This window comes from Oncorhynchus keta, chromosome 32 (assembly GCF_023373465.1).
Source record: "Oncorhynchus keta strain PuntledgeMale-10-30-2019 chromosome 32, Oket_V2, whole genome shotgun sequence".
Taxonomy (NCBI): Eukaryota; Metazoa; Chordata; class Actinopteri; order Salmoniformes; family Salmonidae; genus Oncorhynchus; species Oncorhynchus keta.
The window spans coordinates 7,307,141-7,327,003 of record NC_068452.1 but is presented as its reverse complement, the minus strand read 5'-3'; the positions used below and the strand labels follow the sequence as shown (position 1 = coordinate 7,327,003).

The 19,863-nt window shown below is 43.1% G+C and overlaps 1 protein-coding gene across 6 annotated transcripts in view; it reads left to right on the top strand.

Annotated features, from left to right (window-relative positions):
- LOC118365719 (E3 ubiquitin-protein ligase SMURF2-like) overlaps nt 1–19,863 on the top strand; it is a 107,613-nt gene that overhangs the window by 33,118 nt on the left and 54,632 nt on the right. For 4 of the 6 annotated variants that reach the window (XM_052490613.1, XM_052490611.1, XM_052490609.1 and 1 more), the window contains exon 1: nt 3,837–4,231. The exons of the other annotated variants lie outside the window; for them this stretch is intronic. In XM_052490613.1, the coding sequence (XP_052346573.1) occupies nt 4,180–4,231 (52 nt within the window). In that variant the 5' untranslated portion in view covers nt 3,837–4,179. Of the gene's footprint in view, nt 1–3,836; nt 4,232–19,863 lie in introns of those variants that run through there. 6 annotated transcript variants of the gene reach the window in all.

Sequence of the window (19,863 nt, the reverse complement as noted above, 5' to 3'; positions counted from 1 at the left end):
GCACAGCCCTCCATGTGCTGACTGTCATTAGAGGTAGCCTGACTGTCATTAGGTACCGAGATGAGATGCTAGATCTCAGACCCCTGGAGTGTGAGACCATATACTGGTGCGGTTGGCCCTGAGGTTCCTCCTAATGCAAGACAATGCTAGTCCACATGAAATATATAATACATCAAAGTACATCATAATACATCAAAGTTGGATCAGCCCGTAGTGTGGTCTTCCACTTTAATTTTGAGTGTGACTCCAAATCCAGACCTCCATGGGTTGATAAATTTGATTTCCATTGATAATTTGTGTGATTTTGTTGTCAGCACATTCAACTATGTAAAGAAAAAAAGTATTTAATAAGAATATTTCATTCATTCAGATCTAGGATGTGTTATTTTAGTGTTCCCTTTATTTTTTTTGAGCAGTGTATATTTACTGTATATCTTGTACATGTGTGACTCTATTCTAGTTTTTTTTATCTTCCCTTGTCGATGGATATTTACTGTGTGCATGTTTTTTAAAATGTATGTAAACATATTTTTACAGTACACAAGAATTTCCCTTCGGGGAGAATAAAGATGTATTGAATTTAATTACAGTAGTGGCTTCCTTTCCTCTTTGCCATAGACAATGCCCTAGCCTGAAAGCGGGGTTGCTTCGTACGCATACAGTCCACACTCAAGGTTTCCAAACGGCCAAAACATTAAATGAGATCCAGGGATATGGTGCAACAAAAAGGTTTATTCTTATCATATCTAACAATAAAAAATTATTCTCCAATCAACTTAAAGCATAGATTAATTGACATGGAAAATGCATAATATGACCTGTTTGTATGTCTGTATTGTCAAGACTAAGGACCAACTTCCTGCCTTTATCCTAACACACGTACCACAGTACAATGAAAGGGCCAAAAACGAAATGAATCTAACAACAAATGAATTCATCTCTCAGGTAAATATAAATCATAAAGGTACGTACCTAATATTTCATCATATACTTATTACACAAATTACATTTTTACACAAATATGTCCAAATTGGCTCTAACAAAGTGTATTCCTGTCCCTGCCAAAGGTGTATATGAAAGTCAGTACCCTATCTAGTGATGTGGTTGATGGTGACTCTATTCCTGTTTTTAGAGAATGTAGGAGAAAGTTACTCTTGCAATGTCCTTATAATTGCCTACAATATCCTTATTTGTGTGTGTGTGTCCAGCTTCATCCCTCAGTTGCCCAAATAAAGTGATACTCAGGCTGTTGATATTACAGATTGTGCCTTTAACTAAATTCAATACAAGTGTGAGTTCCTATTAATGTTCTATTAAAAAGTAAACTAAGATATAGCCTGTCGATGTTAATTTTGATGCTAAATTTTAAAGGTGCAGTGCAGTCAACATTCTGTTTTTATGTATTTTATATCATGTTGTACAACAGATGATGAAACTAAAACTGATCAGTGTTATTTCCTGATAGTTGCTGGTTGAAAATGCAATCTACACAGGACCTTCTAATCAGCAGGTTTGCATAGAGGGGAGTTTCAGCATTCCGTGGTGACATCACCATGCAGTAAATTGATTAATAGACCAATAACAAAGAGAGTTCCAAACCTCTGACAGCTAGTTTTCAGTTTTCCCCTCCCCACTCAGACCACTCCCAGACAGTCCTAGCAAAATTCTTGCTTGAGAAATATATTTTTGCTAAAAAGCCAATTTTGTCAATTTGAATGGAAATCTATTAAAGTAAGGTACTTAATTGTTACCCAGAAATGTTTTGATATTGATATAAAAACATCTGCATCTGGCCTTTAAGCAATTAAAAAAAAATAAAAAAAATTAAAAGGTCAATCTGAGATTCAAACTATAACAAAGTCCTGAGAAATGCAAGCATGCTCAAATTCATATACTCTTCAAGAACCAATGGCTATGTGTTTGCAAAATTGTTACACATGAGAAACTAAATAATTCATGAAATCATCATGTTTGATTGAGCATTGGACAGAGCATAGGCCCGCACGTTTAACACGATAGAAAAGCTGGGTCAGCACACACACACACACACATCAAAGGATAACACAGTTTATGTATTCTTGGAACGTGACAGTCTGATTTGGAGGCACAGTTTACATCCCCAGTAAAGGCTTATTTCTTGTGCAATTTTGACCTGGGCAAGAGGGCTCCCTGCGGGTTTATGACCTGACCTGCTGTCTTTGTGTGGGCCAAACTTGTCCTATGCTGTTTATTGAATGTGATATATTCTGTGATATGGCTTCTGGCTTGTCTCATGCACTTCTGAAAGCAGCCAGTAGATGGAGATATAAACCATTTTGTGTCTAGGAAAAAAGTGCCAATTACATTTTACATTTTTGTATTTTATTTAACCTTTATTTAACTAGGCAAGTCAGTTAGGAACAAATTCTTATTTACAATGACGGCCTAACCCAGACGACGCTGGACCAATTGTTCGCCGCTCTATGGGACTTCAAATCAAATCAAATCAAAGTGTATTTGTCACGTGCGCCGAATACAACAGGTGTAGTAGACATTACAGTGAAATGCTTACATACAGGCTCTAACCAATGGTGCAAAAAAGGTATTAGGTGAACAATAGGTAGGTAAAGAAATAAAACAACAGTAAAAAGACAGGCTATAAAAGTAGCGAGGCTACATACAGACACCGGTTAGTCAGGCTGATTGAGGTAGTATGTACATGTAGATATGGTTAAAGTGACTATGCATATAGGATAAACAGAGAGTAGCAGTAGTGTAAAAGAGGGGTTGGTGGGTGGTGGGACACAATGCAGATAGCCCGGGTAGCCAATGTGCGGGAGCACTGCTTGGTCTGCCCAATTGAGGTAGTATGTACATTAATGTATAGTAAAAGTGACTATGCATATTTGATAAACAGAGAGGAGCAGCAGCGTAAAAAGAGGGTTTGGGGGGGTTGGGAGGGGGGCACACAATGCAAATAGTCCAGGTAGACATTTGATTACCTGTTCAGGAGTCTTAAGGCGTGGGGGTAAAAACTGTTGAGAAGCCTATTTGTCCCATACTTGGCACTCCGGTATCGCTTGCCTTCCTCTGACACCGCCTGGTGTAGAGGTCCTGGATGGGAGGCAGCTTAGCCCCAGTGATTTACTGGGCCGTACGCACTACCCTCTGTAGTGCCTTGCCGTCAGAGACCGAGAAATTGCCGTACCAGGCAGGTACGTAAAATCAACCATTGTGATACAGCCTGGAATCGAACCAGGGTCTGTAGTGACGCCTCTAGACCACTGCACAACCCGGGGGCCCCAGACATGTAGACCGGTGGTTCTTTTTGGTTAATGTAGGCCTACCTCCAATCATATTATGTTCTGCCAGAAGTTTACTATACCCGATTTAGAAACACTGATGCAGACCTCTACATATCAGCCCCCTTCTCTCCAGTTAGTGCTACAGACTTGCGCTATGTTTGGTAATGAAGTGGTTCAAGGGAAACGGACAGAAAGTGGGGTACGTCCACAGTCCTGTGTCAAAAACGTCCAGACAATGCTATTATGAACACACAAGTGTAGGATCAGTTTACCCTCCGCTGGCTCCGCAAAACCTATTCATAACCATGAGGACGGTGAAACATAAAACCGATCTTAGATCAGCCTAGTGAGGCAGTCCAGTGACAGAGGCTATGTTTGCCTACCATATTGATGAACACAACATAAAACAGTTAAACATGTCCAATAATTTCCCCTCATTTAAATAAACATTGTACATCAATTTAGTGCTTGTGTTTTAACCTTGTGAATGATATCACTAGAGGGGAGGGTCACTTTCCAAAATATTGAGACCAGCAAGACACCCCCCCCACACCCCCACCACAGACACACTTCTTGCACCCCCAGCGGGAGAGGAGCTCACCCTTGGCTTTTGAAGCAGCCTTGGACGTCATATAGCACCGTTTCTTTCGGGAGGAGATCCTGGTTTATTGGAAATGAGCTTTTTAATTTCGGTTATTTCAGAGTATGCGCTCGAGACGGCGGTGTAATAGCGCTAGAGCTGTGCTCATCCGGGCCACTGTGCCGTGACTCCATTCTTCTTCATTCACTGAAACTGCCATAGGAGCTAAATAGGGATTCATTTCTGTGAAATAGCTAGACACATGTATTATACATATTTTTGATAACCTCACGTCAAGCTGGAACACAAACGGGCATGTCTAATCAAGGAGTTAGGAGAAATGGCCCAGTGAAACTGCGGTTGACAGGTAAGAATGTAAAACACCCTCGCTGTCTCTAGCTTGTTAGCTAATGGCGCTATCAAGCTAACGTTGCTAGCTAGCTACAGTAGTGGGCTAGTTTTCTGCGTGAACGTTTACACTTTGTTTTCCGCAACAACGCGATGTTATATTTACAAACACTGGTCAAATGTCGTTAGCTACGCTTCGAATAAGCATACTGTTTTCTAACAAGTAATTGTGTATTTTTTCAATTTGTAATACTAGCCAACGTTAGTTTACCTGCCTAGTCAGTTAGCTAGTTAGCTGACAGTCGTGATTAACGTTGATTTACCGTTAGCTAGCTAGCGAACTCTCCAATTAAAAACATTTGGGGTCATCACAATGACTGCATTAGTTAATTGTTACAACAGTTTTGTTTGCCCACCCATCGTCACTACTTGCATGTGTTGTCCTATAATCTGAATTACAGTACTACTAACATTATTATACATAGGTAACATTAGTTGGACATTTTAGTAATTCAAGAGCGATTTACATGATCATTTATGGTCAAGTGCCTTGCTCAAGGGCACATCGACAAATTTTTCACATAATCAGCGCTGAGATTCGAACTTGCGACCTATTAGTTACTGGCCCATCGCTCTTAACTGCTAGGCTACCTGCCGCCCGAGTGTGCAGAGACTGCCCATAGTAGCCAGAACTCTGCAGACTGACAACATTACCAAATGTAGTATTGATTTAGACCAGCAACTTGTATGCCTGTTCCAAATAGTTTACTTTTGTAGCTAATATTTCCGTTATTTACTGCACTAGTGTTTCAACATTTTCCATCAGTACTTTGATTTGTGTTGGTAATGAACTTTTCAGCACCCCTATATAGCCTCAGCTTGTAGTGCATTCCCCCCTGTTTTAAGACGCTATTCCTTAGGAGCCAGCATGAGCCCTCTTAACCTTCTGTCCTATTTGGTCCTATTCGCGGTTTCTTTACAACCCAACCATTTGTCTGTTTACTTGAGAAAGCACTGTTTTGACTGGGGAGAGGAGGCGATGGCATGCCCTGCGTTTCATGTTTCTCCATGATCAGATCAAATTCCTGACCCCTCTATCTACTAGGACCTGCCAAATTAAATATTTAATCTTGTAATGTACTAGCCGGAAAAGAGTGAACAAGAGTTCCTCGCGTTCCGGCAAGAGTTGTCTGGTTGTTTGGAATATTCCATTACTTTGAAAGTGTTTACCATACAGACCTAATTGCGTAATACCAAGGTAATCACTTGTTACTAACAAAGTAGCCTGTAATGTTACCTCTGTCCATACAAATGCTATTGTGACCTAGTGTGACCTTTTTAAAAGGCTTTACATTTATATTTTGCCCAAGTGCTCTATGATGCAGTAAAGCTAAGGCTATCCTTCAATAATGAGGCGTCATGCACTAATAATAATAAAAAAAAAAAATGGATTATTGCAATGAAGGCCTGGGTCTCACCCCCCATATGTGAAATGGTTTTAAATGGGCTGCTGCAGTGGTCTTCACTCGGAATCCCAGGAATGTGAAACGGAGAGGAAATGTGAGTCTCTCCAGATCATAGGAACATCCTCTGTCTCGTTCACGCCATGGAGGAGGGCAAGAACCCTTCAAACCACTGCTCCTTTCAAACTGAGGAACACCACCACACATTTTAATGCTGCACATTTTTTGCGTGTGTGTCGTAGACGGGCCTCTCCACCTCTGTCTGTCTGCTCTGTGGTCTAACTGAATTCTCTCTTGTCATTTAGGGATAGGGGAAGGGATGGCTTGCAGACAATAGAGCTCGATCAGTAGAGTTTGCTGGGTTACTCATAAGCGCTTATAGCTTCCTAGGATCTATTGACTATTCAGACCTGGCCCGCCATTATTGTCTAATCGTACTGTAATCGTCAATAAACTACTGTCTGCTACCAGCAGTCTGGGAGACGCCTGAAGGTATTCTCAGGCCATTTGTCTGTGCATTTGCCATTTAGAGGCCACATTCAAACTGTCAGTAGTTGTAGCTTTGCCTTGCAATTTATTTGCCATTTCCTCTCGTCTCAGATGCAATTTCGCTCAAGGAATAGCTAGAGCTAATCAAGGCCCTAGCGGTTAGGCCGCATTCCACAGACATCTAAGATCAGTGCTAGTCTGTGAGGGGAGACGCCGGGGTGTTTTTCTGCACTGTTTTCCACCAGCCACAGTCTTTGGCACCCGACTGCTGGTCACAGATCAGGTTTGATGGATTGTTTAGTGTGACCCGGTCCTGTTTGCTCACTGGGCTTTTTCCTTCACTCGCTGTCTGATGAAGTCACCTGCCGTTTTGAACGGAATGCCGTTGCCAAGCAGTAAATGGGGAACAGTCTGGCGCTAAGCAGCTACTCCCAACACTACCGGGAGGTGACAATTGCTGCTGTTCGCACCGCTAGCGAACAGCCTGCTGCTGTGAGCTAACTACTAAATGGCTAGCTATTCCAACTCCATTTGCTCCTTCGCCTCCAGTTGGCACCGTGAGCATATAGTACCAGCCTGGAAGAATTGTTTCAGATCCTCTCTCTCTAAAACATTCCCTGTCTTAGGTCAGTTAGGATAACCACTTTATTTTAAGTATGTGAAATGTCAGAATAATAGTAGAGTGATTTTTCAGCTTTTATTTCTTTCATCACAATCCCAGTGGGTCAGAAGTTTACATACAAATTGAGTGTATTAGGAATATCCTTTTGCGACCAAGCTTTAACTTCCTGACTGATGTCTTGATGTTGCTTCAATATATATACATAATTTTCCTTTTCTCATGCTGCCATCTATTTTGTGAAGTGCACCAGTCCCACCTGCAGCAAAGCACCCCCACAACATGATGCTGCCTCCCCCATGCTTCACGGTTGGGATGGTGTTCTTCGGCTTGCAAGCCTCCCCCTTTTTCCTCCAAACATAACAATGGTCATTATGGCCAAACAGTTCTATTTTTGTTTCATCAGACCAGAGGACATTTCCCCAAAAAGTATGATCTTTGTCCCCATGTGCAGTTGCAAACCGTAGTCTGGCTTTTCTATTGCGGTTTTGGAGCTGTGGCTTCTTCCTTGCTGAGCGGCCTTTCAGGTTATGTCGATATAGGACTTGTTTTACTGTGGATATAGATACTTTTGTACCTGTTTCCTCCAGCATCTTCACAAGGTCCTTTGCCATTGTTCTGGGATTGATTTGCACTTTTCGCACCAAAGTACGTTCATCTCTTGGAGACAGAACGCGTCTCCTTCCTGAGCGGTATGGCGGCTGCATGGTCCCGTGGTGTTTATCCTTGCGTATTATTGTTTGTACAGATGAACTTGGTACCTTCAGGCATTTGGAAATTGCTCCCAAGGATGAACCAGACTTGTGGAGGTCTACATTTCAAGCAAAGAGGCACTGAGTTTGAAGGTAGGCTTTGAAATACATCCACAGGTACACATTCTATTGACTCAAATTATGTCAATTAGTCTATCAGAAGCTTCTAAAGCCATTACATTATTTTCTGGAATTTTCCAAGCTGTTTAAAGGCACAGTCAACTTGGTGTATGTAAACTTCTGACCAACTGGAATTGTGATACAGTGAATTGTAAGTGAAATAATCTGTCTGTTAACAATTGTTGGAAAAAATGACTTGTGTCATGCACAAAGTAGACATCCTAACCGACTTGCGAAAACTATAGTTTGTTAACAAGAAATTTGTGGAGTGGTTGAAAAACGAGTTTAATGACTCCAACCTAAGTGTTTGTAAACTTCCAACTTCATCTGTTTTACATGAATCTATCCCATGACTAAAGGTCAGTGCAGACGAGGAAGCCACTTTAGACTGTTGAGTCTCTCTCTAGCATTTTGGGAAGTGGGCCTGGAGGAGCTGAGTAAGAGCGAGTGGGGAAAAGCCAGGAAGCTGGCGATTTTAAGATAAAGGCCCCGTCTCCGTCCTTCCCAGGCTGATCATTAGCCGGTGGGGGGAAGAGAGCGAGAGAATGCGTTTTTGGAAAGTTAGCAGAGGCCACTGTCTCAGCATTCACTCAGTCAGCGGTCAGAAAATAAAGTTTGTGTGTCCTCAAAGGGAACACACACACACTTCCACAGGATGTATCATCAGCACGAGCTAAATTGGGAGCCCTGTTGACTCCTGTCCCTAAGATGAAGGAAATGTATTTGATTGTGTTTTGTGAAGGGTAACCAACATCTGGTAAAGGTACGCCAACAAGACAAATTTGAATGGCATTGGGAGCTGGTTTTACTGCCCTCAGCGCTGTCCTGTCCCACCCTCCCTCCTAGCAGGATTAAGTTAATGCTGGGTTGCACAGTCTCGTAGGCTGGGCCAGATGTTTTGAATGAAAGCAGATTAGAGGCATTCGTTTGCTGTTAATCTAAATCGACACAGTGAGAAGAGGCCATTCCCGTGTGTAATTGTTGGCTAGTTGTATACCGCCGCGTGAAACCCATTCTCCCGGGTCAAACTAAATCCTTTGCGAAAGGCGAAGGCCGCTGTAAATACGATTTAGCCCAGCAGCCATATTGATTAGCAAATTACATTTTTGTTGTTGTTGATTCGCAAAAACATTTTAAGATAAGGCAGTACAGCATCCGTCCAGACAGAGGCTTAATTTGGCCACGTGGCTCTCTCCGCCCACCCGGCTCTGCAGAGCAGTCTGACCCATTTTAAGGCGCAATCAATAGGCGTTTGTCAGAAATCCATTGCAGCAATCTCCTCTAAGTTTCTGTGTTGGAATGAAAATGCTTCAGTGTTGCCTTGCCTCTCCAGCTGAATATCAATGGGAGGAGAGTCGGATGAATTGGCTGTGTAACGGTTCACTGCCTTGAAATGTGGGGTTTGATGCCTTTCTATAAGTCACAAGGGTCCTAGTACGTATTGTAAACCAGCCTACATGCTCCTTTCCACACTGCATACAGTTGGCTTTATTTTTCTGTCTCTCCTCTCTGTTCTTTTTCATGTTTCTTCTTATGGGCTGTCACTCAGTTTTCTGTACGGCAGTACAACGTTCCCCCTATGACAATCCTTCTGTGTGAGAAGTGTCTACTGGCGGAGGGAGTGTGTGTGTGTCTGCTCAAAAATGTCACACTCATTGTAGGCTACTGAAGCGAAGCAGCCCATCTGGGATGGCCTGCGATGTCTGTCCTTCTCTGGTTTTTCCTACCCGAGTCTTTCCTCAGTCGAGGTTGTCTTTTCATGTTGCCTTTGTCTGCTTCATACATGCATTATGCTTCCATTCAAGCTACAAGAGACACAGAGGAATGGAGAATTGGTAAGGTTTAATAGAGAATGACCTGAAGGCTCCTGTCAAGCTCAGTCATCGTCAATCTTGACTGTTTCCTTAAGGTAATCATCAGATGACTCACTCACTATTATGCCTATATGATATTGTAGAGCATGTGTCCTATCTGCAGTGATTGTCAACCCAGGATCTAGACTCCAGATTTCTAGGTCAGGGTGTAAAACGTAAAACGTTAGGGGGGGAAACGAACTCAATATACTTTCAAATGACTAAAACCAAATCAAAACTGTGCAGAAATGATACTCAACCTATTTTCATAGTGTCTTGACGGTCCAGCTCGCTAACAATCAGTAGACAGTCAGGAAGCATTGAAGATTCCCAAAACAATGCATAGAGGACAATTATTTAGCCGATTTTTGCCACCAAGGAAATATAACCACTTTTCAGTGCAACCCTCCTGAACTCGTTCAAGACCGACTGTGGCCCCCCGAGGGGGAAAATGTGTTTGATGCCCCTGCTCTAGTTTATCAGTAACCCCAGGAATGTCAGTCAGAGTAGTAGTGTGGTGGAGACCAGAGCTAGTATTTCTAACCTGTGAATGAATGGCCCTTGTGGGAGTGATATATAGTGAGCAGGTCTGTTTGAGTGTGTGGGCTCTGGCTATGGTCAGTTAGAAGTAACTTAGGAGGTCTTGTGTCATCTGCGTTGAATAGACCCCTGTCTGAGCGGTGTAGTCTATAGCTGAATTGTGTAGTCTGTGTGCATGGCCCTTGTAATAGGCCATTTTGCAGACGCTGTTATCCAAGGTCGACTTAGTTATGCATGCATACATTTTTCATATGGGTGGTCCTGGGAATCGAACCCCTCTTCCCTGGCGTTACAAGCACCATGCTCTACCAACGGAGCTACAAAGGACCAAGAGCAGTTAGCGATGTGTGTTGGCTGTGGTCAGTAAGTGGCTGTGTAGGGAGTCCTGTGTCATCTGCATTAGTCTGAATAGTGCAGTGTAGTCTGTAGCCTTATAGTGTAGTCTGTGTGCAAGGCCCTTGTCTGAGCCAGAGCTTTTTTTCTCAGTGATCTGTCGATGGATGGAGAGAGAGAGGGCTTGTGTTGCGTCCAGGTGCTGCTATGCACATCCAGACTTCCTTGGCTCTGTTTAGTCTGCCCCGGCCACTCTCGCACCACTCTAGACGACTGGGCTCCGACGCAGAGCTGCCCCAGGAGGCCCCCCACTCCACTCTTCACTCCAGATGACCGGGCTCCACGGCAGAGCTGCCCCCTCTTACATGGAAACCTTCATATCCTGTCTCTATCTGGCAGTATGCCTACGCTGGCTGTCTGTCTGCTTTATATACGTTGCTCTGTGTGCCAGTGAGCTAAACAAAAAGAGCGAATGATAACCCAGAGCAATAATAATGAAGATTTAATGGGTTGGTTATCTTCATTACTAGTTGTTGTACGTACAGTCATTGGCTTTATCGTGTCTGAATTGGCTGGTGAAGGGTTGCGTTACAGTTTTAGAAATCTGCGTTTTCAAAACAGACCTTCCAAAAATCTGTTTTAAACCGTTTCACTTGCATTTTTATATTGAAAGTCATGTGTTTTTTAAACTTGTTTTTGTGACAATTTGTCTGATGCTGAGAATAAATTGCAATAAAAAGTATTTTATATCTCTATTTACAAAATGCAGCAAGAAACTTCTTATGTCTATTTTTATTTTTTTTGTGAATTCTGCATTAGCGCGAGCCCACTTGTGCGGTGGGGTTTAATGCATGCTGCCCGGGCAGTTAGGCTAATCTGTTGCGTGTGTTGGTTAGACATCTGTTCGAATTATGCGCTTCAGGGAATTCGCTTATCAATAACAGATAAGTGGGTTTTGTCTGAAATCATTTACGACTTTGTAGATGTTAAAATTCCTTGAAGGTGCTCACGTTATTCGTAAGTCATCACGAGTCCTCTAGACAGTTCAACTTTAGTCTGCCTGTCTCTTAGCTGATGGAGTCTGACTGTTTTTATCTCCCTAATGGATTTGCAATCTACAGCTGTCTGGCTGGACCGTTTGGAAATTGGCACATCACTGGCAATTGGGCAGTTGATTGCTTTATTGCCAAACTATGTTTTCTGGGTAGAAGATGACGAGTCTTGTTCAGTTAACCGCTCTGGTTTTAAATTTTTCTGTGGGGAATTGAAAGGCTCTGAAGGAGTGTCAACGTGGTGTAGTCGTGTGTGTACACGTATACGTTTATCCACGGTTCACCTGGCCAGACAAGACAGGAAGGGAGGGAGGTTGGGTAGACTAAATGTATTTTTGTCATGTTGATACCACACACACAAAATACTTAGCTTTCTCTCAGAGCCAGCAGGTGTAGGTGGTTTAGACAGAGGTACATAGATTTAGGACCCTTTGAGGAAGCTGTTTCCTTTAGCAGTGGTTCTCCATTCAACTTCCCTTCGATTTTTCAGTTTAACAGATGAAGCGTTTCAGTCGTTTAAAAGGGAGTGATTGTCTAAACGTCTGCTGAATGTTTTGCCATGTCATTGGAAAATGTAGTCTAGCCTAATGTGGCTGTTTTTAAACCAAGGTTGTGTCTGAAATGGCAACCTATTCCCTACATAGTGCACTTATTTTGACCATGGTCCATAGGGCTCTGGGCAAAATTAGACCACTGGAAAGGCGGTAGGGTGCCATTTGGGACGCATACCAGGCATCTGTAAAACTACCTGCACCTTCAACCTCTCTGGTGCTGAGTTTCTACTCATTTTGATGATTCATGCAAGTTCTGCACTGTGCACTCTTCGAATTATGGCTTAAGAATTCTGGCAGACATCGGACTTTGGTCTAGACAACAAGCAAATAATGTTATTGTTATTATAGCCCTGAATCCTAGGATTTAAGAATAACCCCCAGAAGTGGGGGATTGGTACGGTCTCACAAGGTCCTGTTTTTTTGTTGTTGATTCTGGCATGTCCCATATTGCGGGTGGGGAACGGAGCACCATGCTGTTTGTGGCTATCTCAGTTTCACTCTCTTGGTTTTCATGCTGCGAGGGAGCCCCGGTATGGTGTGTAAGATTATGGCTTGTGTTTCATTGATACAGTTGTTTTCAGTTTACACGGACATACAGTGCATTCGGGAAAGTATTCAGACCGCTTGACTTTTTCACATTTTGTTACTTTAAAGCCTTATTCTGAAATGGAATAAAAAAAAACATTTTCCCTCAATCTACACACAATACTATATAATGACCAAAGCAAAAACCGTAAAAAAAAAAACTAAACATTTGTAAATGTTTTACAAATAAACTGAAATATCACATTTACATAAGTATTCAGCCACTTTAAACAATGCTACTTAATATAATGTTTACATACCCTACATTATTTATCTCATATGTATACACCGTACTCAATATCATCTACTGCATCTTTATGTAATACATGTATCACTAGCCACTGTAAACTATGCCACTTTGTTTACATACTCATCTCATATGTATATACTGTACTCGATACCATCTACTGCATCTTGCCTATGCCGCTCTGTACCATCACTCATTCATATATCTTTATGTACATATTCTTTATCCCTTTACACTTGTGTATAAGGTAGTAGTTTTGGAATTGTTAGCTAGATTACTCGTTGGTTATTACTGCATTGTCGGAACTAGTAGCACAAGCATTTCGCTACACTCGCATTAACATCTGCTAACCATGTGTATGTGACAAATCAAATTTGATTTGCTTTAGTACTTTGAAGCACCTTTGGCAACAATTACAGCCTCTAGTCTTCTTGGGTATGGCGCTACAAACTTGGCACACCCTGTGTTTGGGGAGTTTCTCCCATTCTTCTCTGCAGACCCTCTCAAGCTCTGTTAGGTTGGATGGGAGGCATCGCTGCACAGCTATTTTCAGGTCTCCAGTGAAGTTTGATCGGGTTCAGCTCTGGCTCGGCCACTCAGACTTGTCCCTAAGCCACTCCTGCATTGTCTTGGCTGTGTGCTTAGGGTCATTGTCCTGATGGAAGGTGAACCTTTGCCCCAGTCTGAGGTCCTTAGCGCTCTGGAGTAGAGGACGGCCGATTAATCGGAATGGCTGATTAATTAGGGCCGATTTCAAGTTTTCATAACAATCGGAAATCGGTATTTTGGGCACAGATTTTGCCCCCCAAAATAAAAATAAAATATTTTTTTTTTGGGGGGGGCCCTTTATTTAACTAGGCAAGTCAGTTAAGAACACATTCTTATTTTCAATAACGGCCTAGGAACGATGGGTTAACTGCCTTGTTCAGGAGCAGAACGACAGATTTTCACCTTCTCAGCTCGGGGGATCCAATCTTGCAACCTTACAGTCCGACGCTATAACCACCTGCCTCTCGTTGCATGCGAATGCAGTAGAAGCCAAGGTAAGTTGCTAGCTAGCATTAAACTTATCTTATATCAATCATCACTAGTTATAACTACATGTTTTTATTTTATTTTTTACCTTTATTTAACCAGGCAAGTCAGTTAAGAATAAATTCATATTTTCAATGACGGCCTAGGAACAGTGGGTCAACTGCCTGTTCAGGGGCAGAATGACAGATTAGTACCATGTCAGCTCGGGGGTTTGAACTGAGCATATAATCGATGCAATGCTGGGGGATGATTTAACAAAAGTGCAACCATAAACACCAATGCCTTTCTTAAAATCAATACACAGAAGTATATATTTTTAAACCTGCATATTTAGCTAAAATAAATCCAGGTTAAGCAGGCAATATTAACCAGGTGAAATTGTGTCACTTGTCTTGCGTTCATTGCATGCAGTCAGGGTATGTGCAACAGTTTGGGCAGCCTGGCTCATTGCGAACTAATTTGGCAGAATTTTACGTAATTATGACAACAATGAAGGTTGTGCAATGTAACAAGAATATTTAGACTTAGGGATGCCACCCGTTAGATAAAATACGTAACGGTTCCACATTTCACTGAAAGAATAAACGTTTGGTTTTTAGAAATGATAGTTTCCGGATTCGACCATATTAATGAACAAAGACTGCTATTTCTGTGTTTTATAACTAAGTCTATGATTTGATAGAGCAGTCTGACTGAGCGATGGTAGGCAGCAGCAGGCTCGTAAGCATTCATTCAAACAGCACTTTCGTGAGTTTTGCCAGCAGCTCTTCGCAATGACAGCGCCGTGGCTTTTGTGGAGCGATGGGTAACACTGCTTCGAGTGTGGCTGTTGTCGACGTGTTCCTGGTTCGAGCCCAGGTAGGAGCGAGGAGAGGGACAGAAGCTATACTGTTACACTGGCAATACTAAAGTGCCTATAAGAACATCCAATAGTCAAAGGTATATGAAATACAAATGGTATAGAGAGAAATAGTCCTATAATTCCTATATTAACTACAACCTAAAACCTCTTACCTTGGAATATTGAAGTCTCATGTTAAAAGGAACCACCAGCTTTCATATGTTCTAATGTTCTGAGCAAGGAACTCAAACTTTAGCTTTTTTACATGGCACATATTGCACTTTTACTTCTCCAACACTTTGTTTTTGCATTATTTAAACCAAATTGAACATGTTTCAGTATTTATTTGAGGCTAAATGGATTTTTATTGATGTATTATATTAAGTTAAAATAAGTGTTCATTCAGTATTGTTGTAATTGTCATTATTCCAAATACATTTTTAAAAATCGTCCGATTAATCGCTAATGGCCTTTTTTGGTCCTCCAATAATAGGTATCGGATCTCTCAGTACTTTGCTCTATTCCTTATCCCTCAATCCTGACTAGTCTCCTAGTCGCTGCCGCTGAAAAACATCCCCACAGCATGATGCTGCCACCACCGTGCTTCACCGTAGGGATGGTGCAAGGTTTCTTCCAGACGTGACACTTGGCATTCAGGCCAAAGAGTTCAATCTTGGTTTCATCATACCAGAGAATCTTGTTTCTCATGGTCTGAGAGTCGTTTAGATACTTTTTGTAAACTCCAAGCGGGTTGTCGTGGCTTTTACGGAGGAGTGGCTTCCTTCTGGCCATTCTACCATAAAGGCCTGATTTACTGGAGAGCTGCAGAGATGGTTGTACTTTCTGGAAGATTCTCCAATTCCACAGAGGAACTCTGGAGCTCTGTCAGTGACCATCAGGTTCTTGGTCACCTCCTTGACGATTTATCAGTTTGGCCAGCTGTAGAAAGAGTCTTAGTGGTTCCAAACATCCATTTAAGAATGATGGAGGCCACTGTTTTCTTGAGGACCTTCAATGCTGCAGAAATGTTTTGGTACCCTTCCCCAAATCTGTACCTCGATTCAATCCTGTCTTGGAGCTCTAGGGACAATTCCTTCAACCTCATGGCTTGGTTTTTGCTCTGACATGCACTGTCAACTCTTGGACTTTATATAGACATGTGTGCCTTTCCAAATCATGTCCAAACAATTACATTTACTACACAGGTGAACTCGAATCAAGTTGTAGAAACATCCCAAGGGTGATCAATGGAAACCGGATCGACCTGATCTAAGTTTTGAGTCTCAGAGCAAAGAGTCTGAATACTTATTTACATAAAGTATTTCTGTTTTTTTATTTTTAATACTTTAATTTGCAAACATTTCTAAACCTGTTTTTGCTTTATAGTGTGTAGATTGAAGAATATTTTTTTTATTATATATATTAATACATTTTAGAATAAGGCTGTAACGTAACAACATTTGGATAGAGTCAAGGGATGAATACTTTCGGAATGCACTGTGTACTAAGTATAGAGCGGACGCGTCTGGTGTGGAACACTGCTCTGCAGAGAGAAGTCTGCTGTCGGCAAGTATTTGCACATGATTTAGCCCAAGATGGATGCTCTTGATATGATGATGATGCTCATCATGCTCATGATGATTTAAAGCATCATTTGAACCAAGGCTGGCCCATGAAGTCTGAAGGAAATGTAATTGTGCCTTGGTTTCAATAATGCAGATATTCGGTTACAGAATATTGTCTCACAGTAGGTTTCTTATTCAAAGTCAAAAACGTTGGCCTAGATCCTTTGCCAGGCTCTTTCCAAGGCATCATTCAACTTCCTTAATCATGGTTGCCGTGGCTGGTTCTCAGGTCGACATTCTCACCATATTGAAACGGACTCCCCTATTGGTCCAACTGACAATAGCACCTGCTCACCGAACCAGAAGCAGTCCAATGTTCATTCTCCTTCAAGTAAGGTTTCATAGGGCGAAGCCCAGGTTTGGCAAGCAGCAGAGCAGCACAGCATGTATCAAGTTTGGTTGAAGTGTCTGGTGCTTCAGGGCCCACCAGCTACAAAGCACTGTTTACAGTGCCTGATCACGGGTTGGTTAAATCTTCTCTTCGTCCAGGTCTGCGCAAAGGAGAGCAAGAGGGAGCTTTATCTGTTGTTCAAATTACGACAGTGGAAGGAGTGCACACCTCATGACTTTCATAACAATATTATGGGTGGGAGCGGAGGCCGGGAGGAGAGTTTTAGAGGTGGGCCGAAAGTCCATCACTCGATATGCAAAATACATGCATCTTTCTAAAAGTGCATTCTTGGGTTTATGTCTTAGTGTAAGCTAGTATCATCTGGAAGAAGGACCACCGTAGTGTCTTACTGTATGCCTTTTTTAATATTCTATCTTGCTGTGCATTCGCCCAAATGTATCTCAATGCATGTAGTCACAATGTCAGTTTGCAGGTGCTGATGCTGCTTCACTGTGAGCTATTTTTACCCTCTGACCTCAGTGCCCTGTAAGATGACAAGCGGTACTGTATCTCTCTCTCACTGTCTCTCGCCGGATCTGGCCCAGACAGCGTACAGCCACTGCTGCCGGCGGCTTCTCTCTTCCTGCCTCAACCCCGTGCACCGCCGCCACCGCAACACAACAGATGCCTCGCCGCCGCGACCTAGCATGGCTTCTTAGACAGAACTGTTGACATAGCTGACGTCATGCGTGGAAAGGTGTAAGAGTTGTGGCCAACTTGCCAAGCGAATGTTCTGCTGTTTCTAAGAACTGCCGGTGACATGAGAGATTGTCATTGATAACATCTTTGCATGAAGGTGTTGGAACAGGTTGGCTTCAGTTCAGCTTCAAATGTCACTCAACTCATCTGACTAGCCTTTTTGGGTATTCAAGCACAGAGAGGGGTTTTTGAGGATCTGTAGAGCCTATGTAGACTAGAGAGAGTGCGTTGGCTGTCCTCCGTCAATTGACTTTCCCAGTCATTCTATGGCCCGGATGTTGGATGTAGCAGACGGGGCCTGACTCTGGGGAGGCGAGGTGGTCTCTAAACCCTTGAGGAAGTGGTGAAGATGAGACTGTCGAACACTCACTGTTTTTGTTTTGCGGTTGTGTCTCACTGTCCACCAAATCAAATGTATTTGTCACATGTGCCGAATACAACAGGTGTAGCGTAGATCTTACAGTGAAATGCTTACCACCACACCACTAAGTGTCTCTTCCCTTTTCCTCTCCTGCTCCAATGACATCCCTCTTATTTTTCTTCCTTTCACTATGTAGTGCTGTACTTCTGTGGGGGCTTTTCTTCTTGTTGTCCTTTGTACCTTTTGTATGCCTGGCTTTCTTCTCGCCATAAGTCGATATCAGGGGTCCCCTTTATCCTCTTCAATGTTGTCATTCTAGATAGCATTTAAGCTACTGTCACTCAGTTAGACTAGGTGGGCTCCATTATGAGAGCTCAGCATGCAGTATCGTTCCTTCAGTGGAGAGCACAGCATGCTAATGCATGGCACTGATAGACCTTACGTGGAAAGTGATGAGTACAAGACAGAAGCATAGACGATGTACGTGAAACACGAACACACTGTTTGAAATGGAGTGTCCGTTTCTCTTCCTGTCTCAGATTCAAGCTCTCATGACCACAACAGCCCTGGGTCCTGTGAAAGTCTGCCAAACTTAGCCCAATATTTATGTGTACACGGAGACTGTCAGGAACTGCAGCCTGAGTAACCTTTCTCGCTCTCTCTCTGTCTCTCTCTAGGGGAATTACAGACTGCTGGAGAACATGACAGTCTGTGCTGTCTTCATGTCTCTTGCTCTCTCTGTCGCTCGCTCTGTGTGTGTGTGTGTGTTTGTGTGGCTTGCTCTGTTTGTCTCGTTTGCTACGTCTGGCTCGCTATCTCCGTCTGGCTCGCTCGCTTTCTTCTCTCGGTTTCTCCACCCATCTTAACGTTGATGATGATGACGGATGTCAGACGGGAGTGGGCTCCCATCCGTACTAGAAGCGCAAAGTGCTGTAACACCTTCCCACCAGTTCCAAAGCCATATTGTCAAGGGAGGGGGGGGGTATGCATCATGTTAGCTGGAATCTGTTCCCCTCCGTAGTGTGCCAGTCTGCCAGAGCATCCGTCCATGCAGCCCAAAACCCCCACACGTTATCATTAGTGTGAATGATGTCCCTACCAGTGCACTTCTTCCTCTCACGGCTCCTGCGCCCCCATTCTCACTTCTCGTCTCAGCTCAAACTGCAATAGAGAGATACTTGATATGTGTCCCTAAAATTCCCCGGAAGCCATATAACTAATTCTCGTCTTGCACTCTCGCGGCTCACCTGTACCCCTCATCTTGTCTCAGCTCAATCTACTATATAGGCTTACTTGATACAGTATGTGTCCACAGATTTCTCCCCAGCCACATTTTCACAAATGTATTTATTAACACACTAAGTCCCCTTAACAGAGTTCCCTCTTCAGCGTTCTCCCTCAAACCCCATAGTGGCTCATCCCTGGCGTAGGGGTTTTGAATTGAAACACTGGCACATCCATTTCCCAGAGCTACTCCTCCTCTTCTTTCTTCCTCTTCCCATGTTCCCGGGGCAGATCCGCAGCGCCAGATGGGAAATGATTCATCGTCTCTGTATGGGTCGCTGTGTGTGCGTGTGCAAGTGCATTTGCGTATGGGCCTATGTGTGTGCACGCCTGGGGGTTGATGAAAGTTAGACTGTTTGGTTTGGAAGGGCCCAAACGAGATGAAATGTATGTAAGCCAACATGTAATGTGACCAACGCTATTCCCAAACCTCCCTCTTTTCCTCCCCAGCCGCTCCTGCTTTAGGGGTAATGTTGATATCATGGGAACAATGGGAAATCAAGTGTATCCGTACAGGGAGAACTATGGTGTCTGTACGTACAACACGTATGGGGCTCTTACAGACTGCAAACGTGCACAGTAGGACAGACACCGACACGCACACACACCCACTCTCTTCCTGTCCATTCCCAGCCTCTGACACCGTTCCAGGTCAAGGAAGAATAGAAGGGTTGGTCAAACCCTGAGTCATGTATCTCTGAGGCTCCCCCTCCCACAGCTTCAGCCGGGCAGAGCCTCAACCAGAGAGGCCCCCGCAGGAAATGACTGTCATTGGTCACAGGTTGAGCAGCATTCCAAAGAGCGTCAT